Genomic DNA, 14774 nt, shown 5'->3' with positions numbered 1-14774 from the left:
GATTCAAGTCGATCATTAAAGTGTTGAAAGAATTTGAAGTTCCACTTATGCCTAGAAATTTAAAGTTGAACACAGTTAGACCTCAAACCAAAGAGGCTTTCCACTCTGACTTTCCCGTACCAAATCCGACAAAGTACTGGCAAAGCAACACAAGCGCCAAACTTCCTTGATACTGTAGCACCCAGCCGTATGAGCATACTGCACAAAAGAATAAGATGCCGGGGAGGATGGCAACTTGCATACGTAAACGTCCTAGCTCTAGTGTCTCGCCTTCCCGTTGCCTTGCTTTGGCTCGTCGATACAGACGATCTAATATCAGTCCATTGAGACCGGTGCCCGACCTAATGCAACAAGAATTAGTTCAAAGGCAAAGCGTGCATGTTCAATGGTAGCGAATCCGCGTACATGTTTCCTAACCCATTGGAAATAAAGCATAATCCGACCTGGACATCAGATAGACCATAAATCCTTGCAAGCTGGAAGGACATTGGTGTTATGACCCCGACAACTAATTATGGCCAAAGTTAGCTCGAATTCGTTACAGCATCATCAAAAACATCAACATACATCCAATGAATAACAGCGAAGAGTATAAGAGTATACAGAAAATCGATTTATCTCCCAGCATCAGCACTGGCCCTAACGGATTGAACGATACAGTACTCTTTGGTGGCTTTTCCCTCTTTTCAGCTACAATGGTCTGTCCTGATTTTTTCAACAGCAGCTTTCGCTTCAGTATATCCATTGGGGCGAGACCAACATCGCCAGATCCCTCTCCAACGAGTCTTCGCAATGTCTCTGGCAGGAACCAATATAGAGCGAAGAGAAGCAGGATGGCAAAGGCACCGAGAAACCAAAAGATTGCGTGCCAATCCCAAGCATCCGATAGCAGACCGCCAATTGTTGGCCCCAGCACAGGACTAAAATGAAAAAAATTAGGGTGGGGCTTCAAATGGCAGAATTGATATGATACTTACCCTAAGAAGGCACCCATTGAAAAATAACCCATCCTACTACCTCTTGTGGCAGGTGTGCTTATATCGCCTATTGTTCCAGCGCCCACAGCAATCAAAGCGCTACTTCCGATAGCTTGCACCGATCGAAGTACCAGCAATAGCCAGTACTGATGGGTCAGAGCCAACCCAACGCACGAGGCAATGAACACTCCTAAACAGACCAGATATGTTTGTCGTCGGCCGTACCTATACACATCAAGACAGGGCGATTAGTATTAATTCGAAAGCTCAATACGAAACGTTCGCGGTGCATACATATCCGAATAAGCAGCCCACAGAGTCGGCACGATAGCTTGAAATACTTGAAACAAACTGACACTCAAATTGACTTGAAATGCCGTTACGCCCAGATCTAGTCGGATCTAAAAGGACTTACGAGTGAGCTGGCATTGACGATCACGCTTTGTTGTTCATCGTCACAAACAGCTGCAACTTACATTGTTGAGAGCCGGAAAGTATGCATTTCCAGCTAGCGGTGCTAGAAAACCTGCAGTAGCAGCAAGAAACACGACGAAAGCTTGCCGCGACGGCGTCCAAATATCAGATAATGGAATCTCCATCATGGAACCCATCGTTTTAGTTCTTTCGACCGGCTGACCCAGTTCATGACCAAGCGTTTCTTCATCTTGGTCGTCCAGATTGTGATCGTAGTCGTCTTCTACGGTAATTGAGGCCAAATCCTTGCTTTCGATTGAGTTTTGATTCTCATGGATTTTTTCATGTTGGAGTTCCAGAAGCTCGGAATGGCTCTCCGCATTGGTTGCGCCATTGGCAAGAAGTTCAGTGGCAACTGAAGCCTCTACTGAGCTTCCGTTGGGATCCATGGTTGATGCAATTCCTAGTTGCGGAAGCTAAAAAGTCGTGATGAATTTTTGTGAGTTATAACTATTGATCACCAGAGGGACTACTACCTTCTGGAAATCTTACCAGAGTGTATGCACAAATCTCTCCTCTAAACGGCTCGTACCCCTCTACGTTGAGTGGCCGACGTTCCGTGAAACTTTTTTTGTGGGTTTTTGAAAAGTTTGCAAGTCACAGCAAATTCAGCAGTTCCGCGTCCCGCATCACGTTGTCTAGCGTATTCAGTTCAGGGTATTCATTAGGGTGCTCGTTCTCTCGAGATCTAGTTCACGAAAGCAGGTCAGAGAAGATCGTCAAGAAATTGGGACTTTGTTCCTACTGCTACTGCAGTTTGATTCCATTCTGCCCTTGATCCAAGCCTTACAACTAATGAGAAATTAAATCTTACGTGAATACAATGGTATGATCACGTAAATGCTCTCTCTGCATCTCGTCGTCCACACTCGTTGAACGTCAAAACCTAGCGATGCAGAACTTTGGGGAGGGAAGGCGACTCCATTTTGGCAGTCTGGAAGACAACCAAGCGCTGATATATCAGCAGCAACAGCAAGGAGGTGCAGCTGTAAGTTCGTCGTCCTTCCCAAGATATTCAGAAGACATAGTGATTGAAACGTCAAGAAGCTCAACTAACTGACTCATCTTTTCATCCGTAGCAATATGGAGTTAGCTATGATCAACTACAGGCTGCAGCTGACTACGAAGATGAGGACATGGCCGATGCTCACGACTCGACATCTCGAGCAAAAGTAGAACATAAGGCCATCTTGGATGAATTCGAACGACGAAAGCTCGCTACTACTTTGGCCGTCCCAACTGATGATAGACGAGTCAGAGCAAAATTACGCGAGCTCTTTGAGCCAATGACGCTCTTTGGTGAAGGGGTAAAAAAACAGCTGCATCCTTTCGTTGGATGTATTCTCAGACACTCACATATCGTTTCATTACAGCCTGCTGAAAGACGTGATCGGTTACGATATGTTATGTCTCTGCTTCCGCAAACTGAAGCTGAAGAAGAGTCTGCTGGCGATTCGGAAACAGGAACGGATTCTGACGAAGACGACGAGCCTGAAGACGACGATCCTGAAAAGAAGGAGTTTGTATATCCTGGATCTCAGTATATACTGGACACGAGAAGAGCAATCGCTAGTTTCTCACTACCCAGGTATGCGGGTACGATTCATCACTTTTTTTTTGTCAAGTATACACTCATGCAGCCTTCCTTACAGAGCAGAGAAACGAGTCGCTGAACAGCTTGCCGAGCTGGATATCCCAATACCGCAAAGGAAAAAGATACGGCATGAATGGTACCTGCATCTTAAGGTAAAACTAATGCAGCAAAAAAGGTCTACCAATCTGCTAATTCTCTTCGTTTAATAGACATACACCACCATCAGCTCACAATTCGGAGACGATCGACCGATATCAGCATGTGCGTTTGCACCAGACTCCAAATCACTTGCTACCGCTTCATTCAGTGGCCTCATCAAGTTATGGGACTTGCCATCATCCAAGCCGATTGCTACGTATCGAGGTAGAGCCACCTCAGTTACTGTTTCAGCACTCTTTTTTTTGTCTTTTTAATGAATATCTATATGTAGGACATACGGAACGTGTTGGAACTATTGCCTTCCATCCAGACATGAAGACCAACAGGGAATCGGATCACGTTGCATTTGCTTCTGGAGCTTCAGATGGGACAATAAGATTGTGGGCTCTCAACAAGTGAGTTGAATGGTGTTGGTTTCGCTACAAGGTTTTTCTTGGTCGCTGACATCCAACGAATCATAGGGACACACCATTAGCTAGTTTTGAAGGTCATCTGTTACGAGTCTCCAGAGTTGCATTTCATCCCTCTGGACGATATCTTGGTTCAGCGAGGTCTGTGGAAGCTAAGATGTTCGTCGTAGCCGATGCATTATATTCCTGACGGCTCTGGTTTTGTTAGCTTTGATCACAGTTGGAGGTTATGGGATGTTGAAACCCAAAAGGAATTACTGTTTCAAGAAGGGCATTATCGGGACATATATGGTCTTGTATTTCAGAATGATGGGTCACTACTCGCGACTGGGTACGTATAACTCCGCAAACCTTTCTTCTTTTTTGTGCTAATGCTACGACACTATTTACCATAGCGGAAGTGATTCCCATGGCCGAATATGGGATTTACGATCAGGTCGATGCATTCTCACCCTGTCTGGCCACGTACAAGGAATAACGAGCATGGACTGGTCCCAAAATGGATACACGATTGCATCGGGATCATTAGACAACACTGTCCGAATATGGGATGTGAGGAAGGGAGAATCTGTATATATGATTCCTGCGCACAAAAATCTTGTATCGACTGTCAAGTTCTTTTCTCCTTCGGAGGACTTTGATTTTAAACCGCCTGGTATTGCTGGATTTGCTGGTGGAGGTGCTAGCAATGGTGAATCTAGTAATGATATGGTAGTAGATGGTGGTCCATTGTCTGGGATACATAGTCCAGCTGTTAGGAGGAGACTGTTGAATAGTAGTTTCTTGGTGACGTGCTCTTTTGATGGGACAACCAAGTTATGGACTGATGGTGATTGGAAACCATTGAGAGCTTTGGCTGGTCAGGAGGCTAAAGTTATGTGCTGTGATATCTCCAAAGGTATACTCGCTTAATCCGTTGAAGTTTTGTTTTCCGCTTGTGCCGCCGCTCACAAACTTACTTTCACTAACAGATGGACAGTATATTGCTACGTCATCATATGACCGTACATTCAAACTGTATTCTCCTGAAGGGGTGATGTAATATAGCTAATGAGCATAGAAGCATGTAGTTCAAGCATTACAGTTAAAGACTCTTGATCTAAAGTTAGAAAGTGTAAGACATGGATTGCTGTATCATCCTCTTTTGTCTTCTGTGACTTACAGTTTCTTCCAGAGTGTTCAAGAAAATATCAGCGTGCTTCTTTTGGTAGACCAGCATGGGACGCATTCTGACTGAATGGTCGCCAGATCCACCAGAGTTTACACCGCGTTGTCGAAGAGCAGAGACTAACTTGTCTCGAGTAGGTCCATCAGCAGAATCAAATGCTAAATGTGTACCGTATCCACGAACACTCGAGACGTATCTAAATCACGAAGGTGTGTGAGGAGTTGACGACTCGATGCAGGCAATGCAATGACAGCGCGGCTCTAGAACATTCTTTTGCCTTCCGTTGATAAATTCCTAGCCCAGCAAAAAGATACTACAATCAAATGCTCACTTTGGATGTTTACTAGCCAACAAATCCAAACCAGCACGAGTATGCGCTCCAGACTCATTCACGACTTTGAGTAAATCCTTTTTAAAGATTTGATCGATAATCACTTCAGCTTGGTAGGCTCGAATTGGATCACCCATCCAAGTGTTGAAGTTTCGGTAGGGTTGAGCAGGTCTAGTTTCCAGATTGTGGTAGAATCCGGCAGCTTGCATCTTCTTTGAGAATGTCACCATGTCTGGTGGTGTTGTCAAATTCCAGTATTCGTGAGCCTGTTGTTGTTTGTAAGTTAGGTCATTCGTTGAGAGGAGAGAAAAAAACGAAAAGGAGTGATTACTGGCTCTTACCCAGAACTTTCCAGAAGCACCAACACCGGTTTGTACTTCATCAACAATCATCAATACGCCCAATCTCTTGGTGAGTTCTCGAATGCCTTGGTAGTAGGCTGGAGATGCGGCATTGTCACCACCTTTTGGGTTTAAGAATGCATTTAGGAGGGAGCAAAAACAACCAAAAGTGAAAAGGAGCACGAGGTTCGATTTTGTTAACACAGCTCACATACCTTCTCCCTGAATGGGCTCAATAATCAAAGCAGCAACAGGAATCTTGGCATTCTTGATTATTGACTCCATTTCAGCCAAAGACTTTGCTTCAGCGGCCTTGTTTGCAGCTTCATTAGCAGCATACGGGTGTTCTAATATATGAATGAAAGTTCAGCAAAAAATATCACGTACATGTATGAATATCTTTAAAACTTACTGATTATAGGGAACTGAGCTTTCGGCCATGGCATAGCAGGGATATCCAATTTATGAATAGCTTTACTTCTCGTAGCAGATAAAGTACCCAAAGTACGTCCATGGAAGGCACCACTCATACTCAATATCGAGTAGTATGGACTGCCAGGTGGCTGATTGACCATACAAGAATTCAATTCTTCGGATGAGAAATCGACACTGGATCCACGTTTCTTGGCCTGTTGGAATATGAATGCAGCCTTGAATGCGATTTCATTGGCACATGAACCACACATTGCTGTAAAGATTTGGTTTAGGCCCGCGGGTTTTACTCGAAGGAAGGAGTTCTCTAGTGATTCGACCCAATCGGTTGGAGGGAAGACCTGGGACGAAGAATCATCTGTATCAGAATGAAAATATTCGTATTACGGTGGAAACGGTTAAAACTTACACCAAGAGCAGGTCGATTGATCATTGCTCGAGTCCATTTGTCGCTCTTGGCAGCTTCAAGAAGAGCAGGATTGTTGTATCCGATAGCAATCGATGCAATCTAACATAAACAAAATAGTCAAGGTCTTGAAGCTTTGGAAACCTTCGTTGAATCACAATCGGTATGACAAGCAATCAACAGATTGGGGAGTTTTCGAGGAATCTCTCGATATACAGGTAAGATGACGCGTAGTTCCAGCATCTTGATATCACACAAGATTTGATATCTGTGCTCCGCATCACTCTTACCTGAGCGTACACGTCCAACATCATGTTGCCATCAGCATCAGCAATGTAATTTCCCTGACTGTTTGCGGTGTCGACGGCAAAGTATACAGCTCGAGAGTCCTGGTATTTGTCCAGCTGCTTGATGAATTTAAGAGATGCTGGGCCTGGAATGGATGATTTGATAACGGGTTTTGCTGGTTCATTTGGAAAGAAGCCTAGTGGATCTTGCCCTACAGTAGCATATGTACGTGACCTGCATGCCGATTGCGATACAACCCGTGCTAATTTACAGCCTGTTCGGAGCATTCTCGTCTGTATCGACAGGTGTTTGCGAAACTGCGAGGCAGATTTGGTGTTTGGAGTTCGGAGCACGAGATCGCAACCACTTGAGACTGAAAAGCTCGCTCAATGTACGCGTCTCAGATCATTTCAGTCATTTATTATCACTTGCAAGCACTCTATTACATATCTATGAAGACGTGACGGAAGCAGCCTTCTTTCTCAGACCCAGAGTTTCCAACATCAACGCAGCTGAACCAAACAATTGCTCCTTGAACACTATACGATTATAAGATGAAATTTGTTAGCTGAAATCCAGTTATCTCGACGTGTTTTGGAACTGAATTTAAACATCATTCAAGTGTGACTCGACTTCAAAGCCAAAATGACTTACTGAAAAGGAATGCTGCAGTAAGCACACTCTGTAATAGTTTGGATGAGATCCCTTGGTACAGTCCCATGAATCCTTCATGTTTGACAATCTTGACAAAAGCATCGCTGGTAGATGAGTAGGTTGTGGCAGGATCACTGTTGGCAGTTGCTTTGGTTTGCACTTGCATGCGTGCCTTGACGGTTCTAAACAGTTGAACAGTTGCGGTGAGTGGTGATCAATCATTCGAAGCATGTCGACGAGACGGCTTTTTTTCTCTTACATATATGGATATGTAGATCCTGTAGCAGCCAACTTCGAAATAGCTCCCAACCAGAAAAAGTCCCATGGTGATAATGGTTGACCCTTCTTCAATTCCTTGACTTTAGCCATGAGTTGTTCAAAGACTGTATATTGGATGATGGGGTTGATGACCAACACCAAAGCGGGTCCAACACCACGCCAGAATTCTGCTGGGCCAGACTCTCTAAAGATCTTCAATGCTGTTCCGAGCGTTGTTGGTTTGGGTGCATTTGGGTCCTGAGCTTTCTTGGCTACAGTCATTCGAGTCTTTTTGCGAGAACTTTGTTAGCTCGGCGTCATGGGCTTTGTATAAGAGACTGACTTTCATTGCTACAAGCTCCGAAATTCGGACAGCAGCATAAAACGTACATTTACAACCCAGATGGGATTCGTGATCAGAGTAGTGGCTGATCCAGCAATAGCACCGGCAATCATACTCTCTGCTGTCGTCATTCCTCGTTTGACATCAGCTGCACTTTCAAAGAAGGCCTTGACCAACTCATACCAATAATAGTATACACCGTTCGTAACAGAAACACCAAAGAGTGCCGACTCCACACCACTGCAACCACATGAATCATTTAAGCGAGTCAGTAAACGATTAAGAAACTCTTGCGATAGTCATGCACGTACGCGTAGAGACCCCCAACACCTTCTTCTCGCACAATTTCCATAAGTGCTGATGATGCAACAGCAGGCTTTTCACCAGGTTTAGCGACCTTCTTGGCAGTCACTTGTGCACGAGTGGATACCGTAACCAATGGATATGTCAGTGCCATACTAGACAAAACAGAATTGAAATGCATTCGGGTTAAATCGTTTGTGAGCGGCATTGTCGTTGATGTAGATGTGCAAACCTGATCATTCCACCACCAGCTCCTGAAGAAGAGAGAAAGCAAGAGTGAGAGAAAGTTCCAATTGACTACATTCTTCTTTAATTGGCTGGAGCGCCTGCCTCCATTAGTGAAAAATCTTCAAAAACAATGACGTCGAACGAAGTTCGAATTCCAAGATAACGGTGGTAGAGAGCTAGATTGCAGATCAGGTAAATGAAGATCTTACCGGCTAAAGCGTGACACACGTTGTCTGACATTGTTCGTAGTTCTGATATACAGCTGTTAGAAACTTTGAGTTTGCTACTTGACGTCACGAATTTTCGCAAAGTTTAGCAAACGGCACTAGAAAATAGGATGGATCGCGTCGCTTTGTCGCGTATTCATGAAGCACCATCGTTAATAGTCCTTATCTCCACTTTGAGTCGTTCAGATTTCGGAATTTCAGACGCATTTTATCAGACACGAATATTTCAAACTGAAACATTTATTGTATGTTTTGCCTCTTAAACTGTTGTCTTTTGATACCGTTTCAAGCTTCGAGCTGGTTCCTTCCAAGTCTTGACCTTTTAAACCCCAAGCAAGCACGTCCAAAGAGAAAGAGACGACGAAAATTTAAAGTAAGGTCGCCGAGATTTCTTTAGTTCGCTCTTGTCTGCACAATTCACAATATAGCACAGGTCCAAAAGATCTGTTCGTCCTGCGCCGAAAGAGCAGCCAGCTATTTCGACGACCTTGTTACCACGAACCAATTCTGCAGCTTGGAGCCAAACGACCCTGCTACTTTGTAGTCCCTGAGTGTGCCTGTTCACAGCTATAGCAAGAATCACCATCCATGACGTCCAAGAAACCTCGTCGAGCCCATAAAGAAACGTCTTGTTCCGTATATGCTGAGGAAAACAAACTCCTGTTCCCCATCTTCTCTACACAAGCCACACTATAGCACAGCGCCGATAGAGCTGTTTTGTCCTGCGCCGAAGGAGCAGCAAGCTATTTCGATGATCTTGTTACCAAGACTTTCCACCGACTGGGAGCCGAACAATCCTGCTACCTGGCGAACGAGGTAGTCGGTGGACGTGACTTGTGCAGAGGAGTAGGAGAGATAGGTGACTTTGTACTTCCCATGTGTTTGAAGGTTCCAGTTTCGTGGTGGCGTACTAGCACGTTCGGCGTCCATTTAGTAGTGATTAAGCAGCCAGGATACACTTGTATAAATCGAAACTAGTAAGAAAGATTACGTGGTTAGTGATTTAGAAGGTTTTTGCGTTTCTTCACTGTCCAGTTTTGATGTTGTTAATGTACCAGAACTTGACGGTGAAAGAGCCAACGAGAGGCACCGTACTGCTGCAACATGCATTACCTAGCTTATGAGTGCATGTTGCTCTCGATCCGAAGCTCAGAAACACGGTCTTTGACTAGCAGAGCACCATGCCGAAATTTGACCAACAAAACAGAGGCTGAGCCAGTAAAAGATACGGGTAGGCAAGGCAGCGATGATTTCAACAAATGTAAATAATTGCATTGATGAGAAGTTAGCGCATTACTTTCTCGTCTGAGGTTCTGTACGTTGTGTTGTGAACGTTTGTGGTGGGGAAGGCAAATACTAAAATCACGAACAAGTTACAATACCGCATGCAACCTAAAACTAACACGATATATGTTTCAAATACCAAATATAATAATACGTGAATTCTTACAATGTAATATGCGTAATGCGTGACGGGACTCAATGCGAACCCACGTCGACTTCTCTCCCTTACGACAAGTCTTTTACTCAATCCTCATCACTATTAGAATCTATGTCACTACCCAACCCCTCATCTTCATCATCATGATGGGCATGATGGGGCGCTGCACCTATAGCTGGTTGAACAAACAAGTTTGTTGGAGCAAGTACAGCTGGTAACTGGTATTGTGGCGGCCTTGTTGAAGAAGAAGATGGTGGCGGTGACGATGGTGGTGCTATTCTATTCGTAGAGGATCGTGTCGGAGATGCAGGTGTGGTTGTTACAACGGGGACTCGTGGTGGGAGTCCCATTGCCGGAGGTAGAGGTAACGGTGGTATAATTATTTTAGATGATGATGTCGATGATGCTGATGATTTTAAGGAGGCAGCAGTATTTACAGATGCTTTACCCTTTCCTTGTTGTTGATGTTGATCGGAAAACGTGACGTGATTGCTGTTGGAATAGTTGTTGGCATTGCTATTGCTATTGCCGTTACTGTTGGATTGACCACTTGCAGAGCTAGTTCTGGGAGTTGGCAATGATGCTTCAATCATGGGACTTGATCCAGCGTCCGTATTACTTCTGGAGCTTTCACCAGAAGAACCAGACGACCGGCCTACTATTTTACTAGTGCTTGGACCATGATTACTATGACCACTAGCAATTCCATTGCTCAAACCTTCAGCCGTGGGACCTGCAAACATTACTAGATTGCCACTATTACTATTAGGCTTGTTTATTGGTACTGGCGTCAACATCGGATGCTCTGTGCTAGACCGAGTGTATGGTACTATAGGAGGACCAAAGACTTGTTCTGTAGCAATATCGGCTCTTGAATTTATAGGAGCCAAGTTGCTCAAATCTATCAACGGACCTTGACCATATCGTTGCCAATTTAGCATTCCACCATCCCGCAAGAACCGATTCGACAGTTCTGGATCAGAATACCGTTGAGACTTTAGACGGGGCTGCTGAGTTGACACTGGCCGTCCCATAGTAACGACATCAAGTTTACGAGGTGCTCGCAAGTCATTCTGCGGTATAAGCAAGTCGTTTGCAGACATTCCTACATGATGCTGCTGTTGATACATACGATCATTTGTAAAGCCTGGTGGATTATAAAAGCCTGGATGCAAGACTGGTGATAACTGAGACTGTTGACTGGTTACTCTAGACCTAGGCAGCGCATGATATCCCAAAGACATATCACCCCACGGCACATCTTCTGCTGCAGGTGCTACACCATCTAAATCTACATTTGCGTGGGTAGCGTTCCCGTTCTCCTTTGGAGAATCTGCTGCTACAACTTCCAGTGGCAAATTGTCTTCAGATTGTATACGTTTAGCCTCCATCATTGTCTTGGCAACAGACCATGCTTCTCTCGGTCCACCACGTCGTAAACCAGTACATATTTGGCATGCATCACTCCACCTATTCTTGAGGTAGAGAAGGTACTCAGCCCTGTATCTCCACAGAGAATATATACTCCTATCTGGGTATCGGCGATAGCGAAAATACTCGGCTGTGCAAAACATGACAAAGTAAACCGACAGGTATCCTAAATACGGTCCTAAATACTGTCGACTAGCATCTGGGATCAAGGCAATACCCAGGGCCACATTTGCCAGACCTAAAAGCACAGTGGTGGAACCAACAAAAGTATGTATTCTAGTCCATCTAGCCAGAGCTTTCAAACCTTGGATGGTTTCACGATCCATTTGTTGATCAATTTCTTGCGAATCGTCAGCAAAGGTATCTAGATCAAAGTCTGCCGGTGGACGATTATTACCCAACGTTGAACCAGACGACGTAGATGCCGGAGGTAATGCATTACTAGATGATGGCAATGGAGTGGGCGAAGGCGCTATCCTTTCGGAATTATTGACATTATTATTTACAGCGGATGAGTTGCGATGACGTGGTGAAGTTGGGTGCTGTTGAAACGACGTTACAGATCCTTGATCATTGGCCAATTCTGCGAGATATCCATCAGCTCCTGGTGCTCTCCAACCAGGCATAACGACGGCGTCCTGTGCACGTTGTCGTTTAGACGGTCTCGAATGTGAAGTATCTCCATCTATAGTTGTCCTGTTTTTATACGACGACAGAGGTTTACTAGAGCCTTTAAATGTCGGTGGTGATACGTCTGGTCGGAAGAAGGCATAAAATGGCAAAAATACTACACCGGCCAGCACGAGCAATCCAAACCATGCATGAGGGACGGCAGCATGACGAGCTGGGCCAATCATGAGTACTGCAAGACAAAGGCCTACGACGCCCAGCAATGCTCCTAATGACTGTAATGTGCCATGTAGATAGATACGATAGTCGGAACCTCGTGGCAGATATCTTGCCAGAGCTGCACCTAAAGGAATGAGGATACCGAAAGCCACAAACATCAAGATCCCATGGACTACTACTAGATTGGGAGTTATAGGACATCCTAATTCGATAATATCAGGTTTCGTCGAGTTGGCAGGTAGAGCATTTGGCAGTGTGGAGACATTGGTGAATGGACGAAGTAGCCAGACTTCGGTTGATGCACCAGAGCCATCAAAGTATTGACCTCCAAACATGATCACATCAGCTTGGCCCTGATTTGTAGTTGGATCTGTGGCAACTAGTCCAGCTCCACGTCGAGGATTTGGATATACAGTAGTGCCAGGGTATAATGATCCAACAGCAACGCCCCAAGACGACTAATTTTGTAGAGATTAGTACACGGCGATGTTTTAATGGTTCTGTAGGCTCGTAATTGTCCAATGCGGTGCTTACTGAAGGAGAATCATAAATGGCAAACTGCCCCGGCAATTGCTCTGGAAACAGAGCACCTGGATCACCACCGACCAAGATTACAGAATCTGAATATGGATTTGGATTCCTAGTCATAGAGCCATCCAATTGCGGTCCAGGACAATCTGTAGTACTCGATAATTGCCAAGTACCCGTCACTGTGACAGGATCTACGGACAATACATAGGCTTCATTCGCCGGGCAAGTGCCTGCAATGCCCGGTATCTGTAAAGCCCATGGATCATCTCCACAACCACCTTGAAGAAAAAGTCTTTGTGATGACAAGACTGTTGACGCCAAGGACGATCGAGGTGGCGGTATCAGACGTGACGTAATAGATATGGCCTTCCAAGCAGCAGTTAACCCACTGTAATTGGTTCCAGAGACTGCTCCGCCTAATGATAATATATGTGCATCGTTCAGAGTGCCTTGAAATCCACGACCATGTGTCATGAGCAGGAATTGCGTCGTATTCGTGTTTCGGGAGTTTGAGAAATCTATTCCACCGGCTGCTCCATATCTGGGTGATGGCAATGGGCCTAACGGACGTCAGATCATTTAGCAAAAAATACCAAACCGCATGCTTCGTCCCGTCAATGCATTCGACGTCACATTACCAGAGGCATTCAGTTTACTCCATATCTCGAAATTGAGATCAAACGACCATACATCGTTATACAGGATCATCTGTCCATCTGGCGTAGCACCGATTCCAGTGGAAATAACCATGGCATCTCGTTCCTGTGAGATTGGCTGATCCATTCCACAAACTCCAGCATATCTGCCAGGAGGATGTGGATCTGTGACGGAAGCAGCACCTAACGGCCTCCTCCACCTTCTATTATATACATCTAAAACCCATGTATCTTCCAATATAGTTCCATCGGATGCTCTGTCAAAGCAAGATCTCAATGAGCTGTTTGTTCAAAGACAAGAGTGAATAGATATCTTGTCTAGGCTTACCTGCCGCCAAATATATAAGCAAGACGACGCCTCCAGTCATAGCCCATCGCAAAATCAGATCTTGCAGGAGGACTAGTGCCATTGCCCGACCAGTAGACCCAACTCAAGTTGGGTACAGTTGTCTTGGCAGCTACTGGCGATGGCTGTAATAGCGACAATAAGCCAATGAGGTATAGTAACTGTAGCAGTAGATGGAAGATAAACTTTTTGATGGGTGTTGAATGCAATGAGTGAGGGCTTGACCGCGGGTTGGGTATGGAGGGCCTATGCCGTATACGAGAGGCTTTCCAGCGATAGATCCTGCCTTTCCTCCTCTGATTTTTGTCTTTTACGACCTCCAAGTTCATTCTGCTTGCCCTTGCGGTGGTGGTTTTGTGGCAAACACACTTGGCAAAGAGCACCTATTCTATAATCTCAATGCGATGCTTTGCTGCAATCCATGCTCCTACTGCCTCCTCGGAGCATAAAAAGCAAAACTGGTCGGTTCGCTGTGTTGTGATGGGTTTGAAGTTTGAAGATTGGACAAACGTGCACTTCCACGAACTAGAATAAGCCAGGAATGTGATTATGCAGTCGATTCGTTGTTAATCCTCTTATTTGCTCATATTTTGATATCGCTCACGTGAAAATTGCACCAGCGTCTTCTCGATTATTCTTACACGAGCTTATAGACATCTGGTTCGAAATGCATTACGAGGTCATTTGACATTGTTTGAAACGCCAGAACGCAACCAATTTCATCCTCAGCTACTTCATATGTTCTTCAACATTCGTAAGTAAACGTGAGTGTTCAGCAGTTTGAAGACAAGAAACAGCCTTGCAATTCTTGCAGCTGTCAGGTACATACTATCAGCCTCCAAATCCTCGCTAATCGTACTTACTGTCTCGCTTACATTCGCTTTACTTGTCTAGTCTCGTCCAAACCTGCCATTCTGTGATTTTTTG

The 14774-nt window shown here is 44.9% G+C and overlaps 4 protein-coding genes across 4 annotated transcripts; 1 reads left to right on the top strand and 3 right to left on the bottom strand.

Moving 5' to 3' along the window:
- Positions 1 to 2343: 2343 nt before the first annotated feature.
- On the top strand, positions 2344 to 4656 carry SmJEL517_g02994 (uncharacterized protein; the record flags this gene model as incomplete). The annotated part of the gene is made up of 10 exons (XM_031168922.1): positions 2344 to 2439; positions 2531 to 2758; positions 2825 to 3039; positions 3104 to 3197; positions 3255 to 3408; positions 3476 to 3599; positions 3666 to 3755; positions 3823 to 3945; positions 4010 to 4512; positions 4586 to 4656. The coding sequence occupies 10 exons, from the start codon at positions 2344 to 2346 to the stop codon at positions 4654 to 4656; spliced, it is 1698 nt and encodes a 565-aa protein (XP_031025143.1).
- Positions 4657 to 4698: 42 nt separating this feature from the next.
- Positions 4699 to 6867, bottom strand: UGA1 (4-aminobutyrate---2-oxoglutarate transaminase; the record flags this gene model as incomplete). Its single annotated transcript, XM_031168921.1, has 8 exons — positions 4699 to 4713; positions 4777 to 4978; positions 5114 to 5379; positions 5455 to 5576; positions 5670 to 5801; positions 5867 to 6227; positions 6296 to 6394; positions 6583 to 6867. 8 exons carry the CDS (start codon positions 6865 to 6867, stop codon positions 4699 to 4701), a joined length of 1482 nt encoding a protein of 493 aa, XP_031025136.1.
- Positions 6868 to 7030: 163 nt separating this feature from the next.
- Positions 7031 to 9523, bottom strand: SmJEL517_g02992 (uncharacterized protein; the record flags this gene model as incomplete). The annotated part of the gene is made up of 8 exons (XM_031168920.1): positions 7031 to 7119; positions 7235 to 7416; positions 7494 to 7780; positions 7883 to 8075; positions 8147 to 8293; positions 8371 to 8392; positions 9177 to 9336; positions 9398 to 9523. The coding sequence occupies 8 exons, from the start codon at positions 9521 to 9523 to the stop codon at positions 7031 to 7033; spliced, it is 1206 nt and encodes a 401-aa protein (XP_031025137.1).
- Positions 9524 to 10120: 597 nt separating this feature from the next.
- SmJEL517_g02991 (uncharacterized protein) lies at positions 10121 to 14176 on the bottom strand (the record flags this gene model as incomplete). The annotated part of the gene is made up of 4 exons (XM_031168919.1): positions 10121 to 12772; positions 12849 to 13405; positions 13484 to 13758; positions 13830 to 14176. The coding sequence occupies 4 exons, from the start codon at positions 14174 to 14176 to the stop codon at positions 10121 to 10123; spliced, it is 3831 nt and encodes a 1276-aa protein (XP_031025138.1).
- Positions 14177 to 14774: the final 598 nt, after the last annotated feature.

The sequence above is a fragment of the Synchytrium microbalum genome (genome assembly GCF_006535985.1).
Source record: "Synchytrium microbalum strain JEL517 chromosome Unknown SmJEL517_scf0014, whole genome shotgun sequence".
Classification (NCBI taxonomy): Eukaryota; Fungi; Chytridiomycota; class Chytridiomycetes; order Synchytriales; family Synchytriaceae; genus Synchytrium; species Synchytrium microbalum.
Note: the sequence above shows the minus strand (reverse complement) of the source record. Positions and strands in the feature narration are given on the sequence as shown.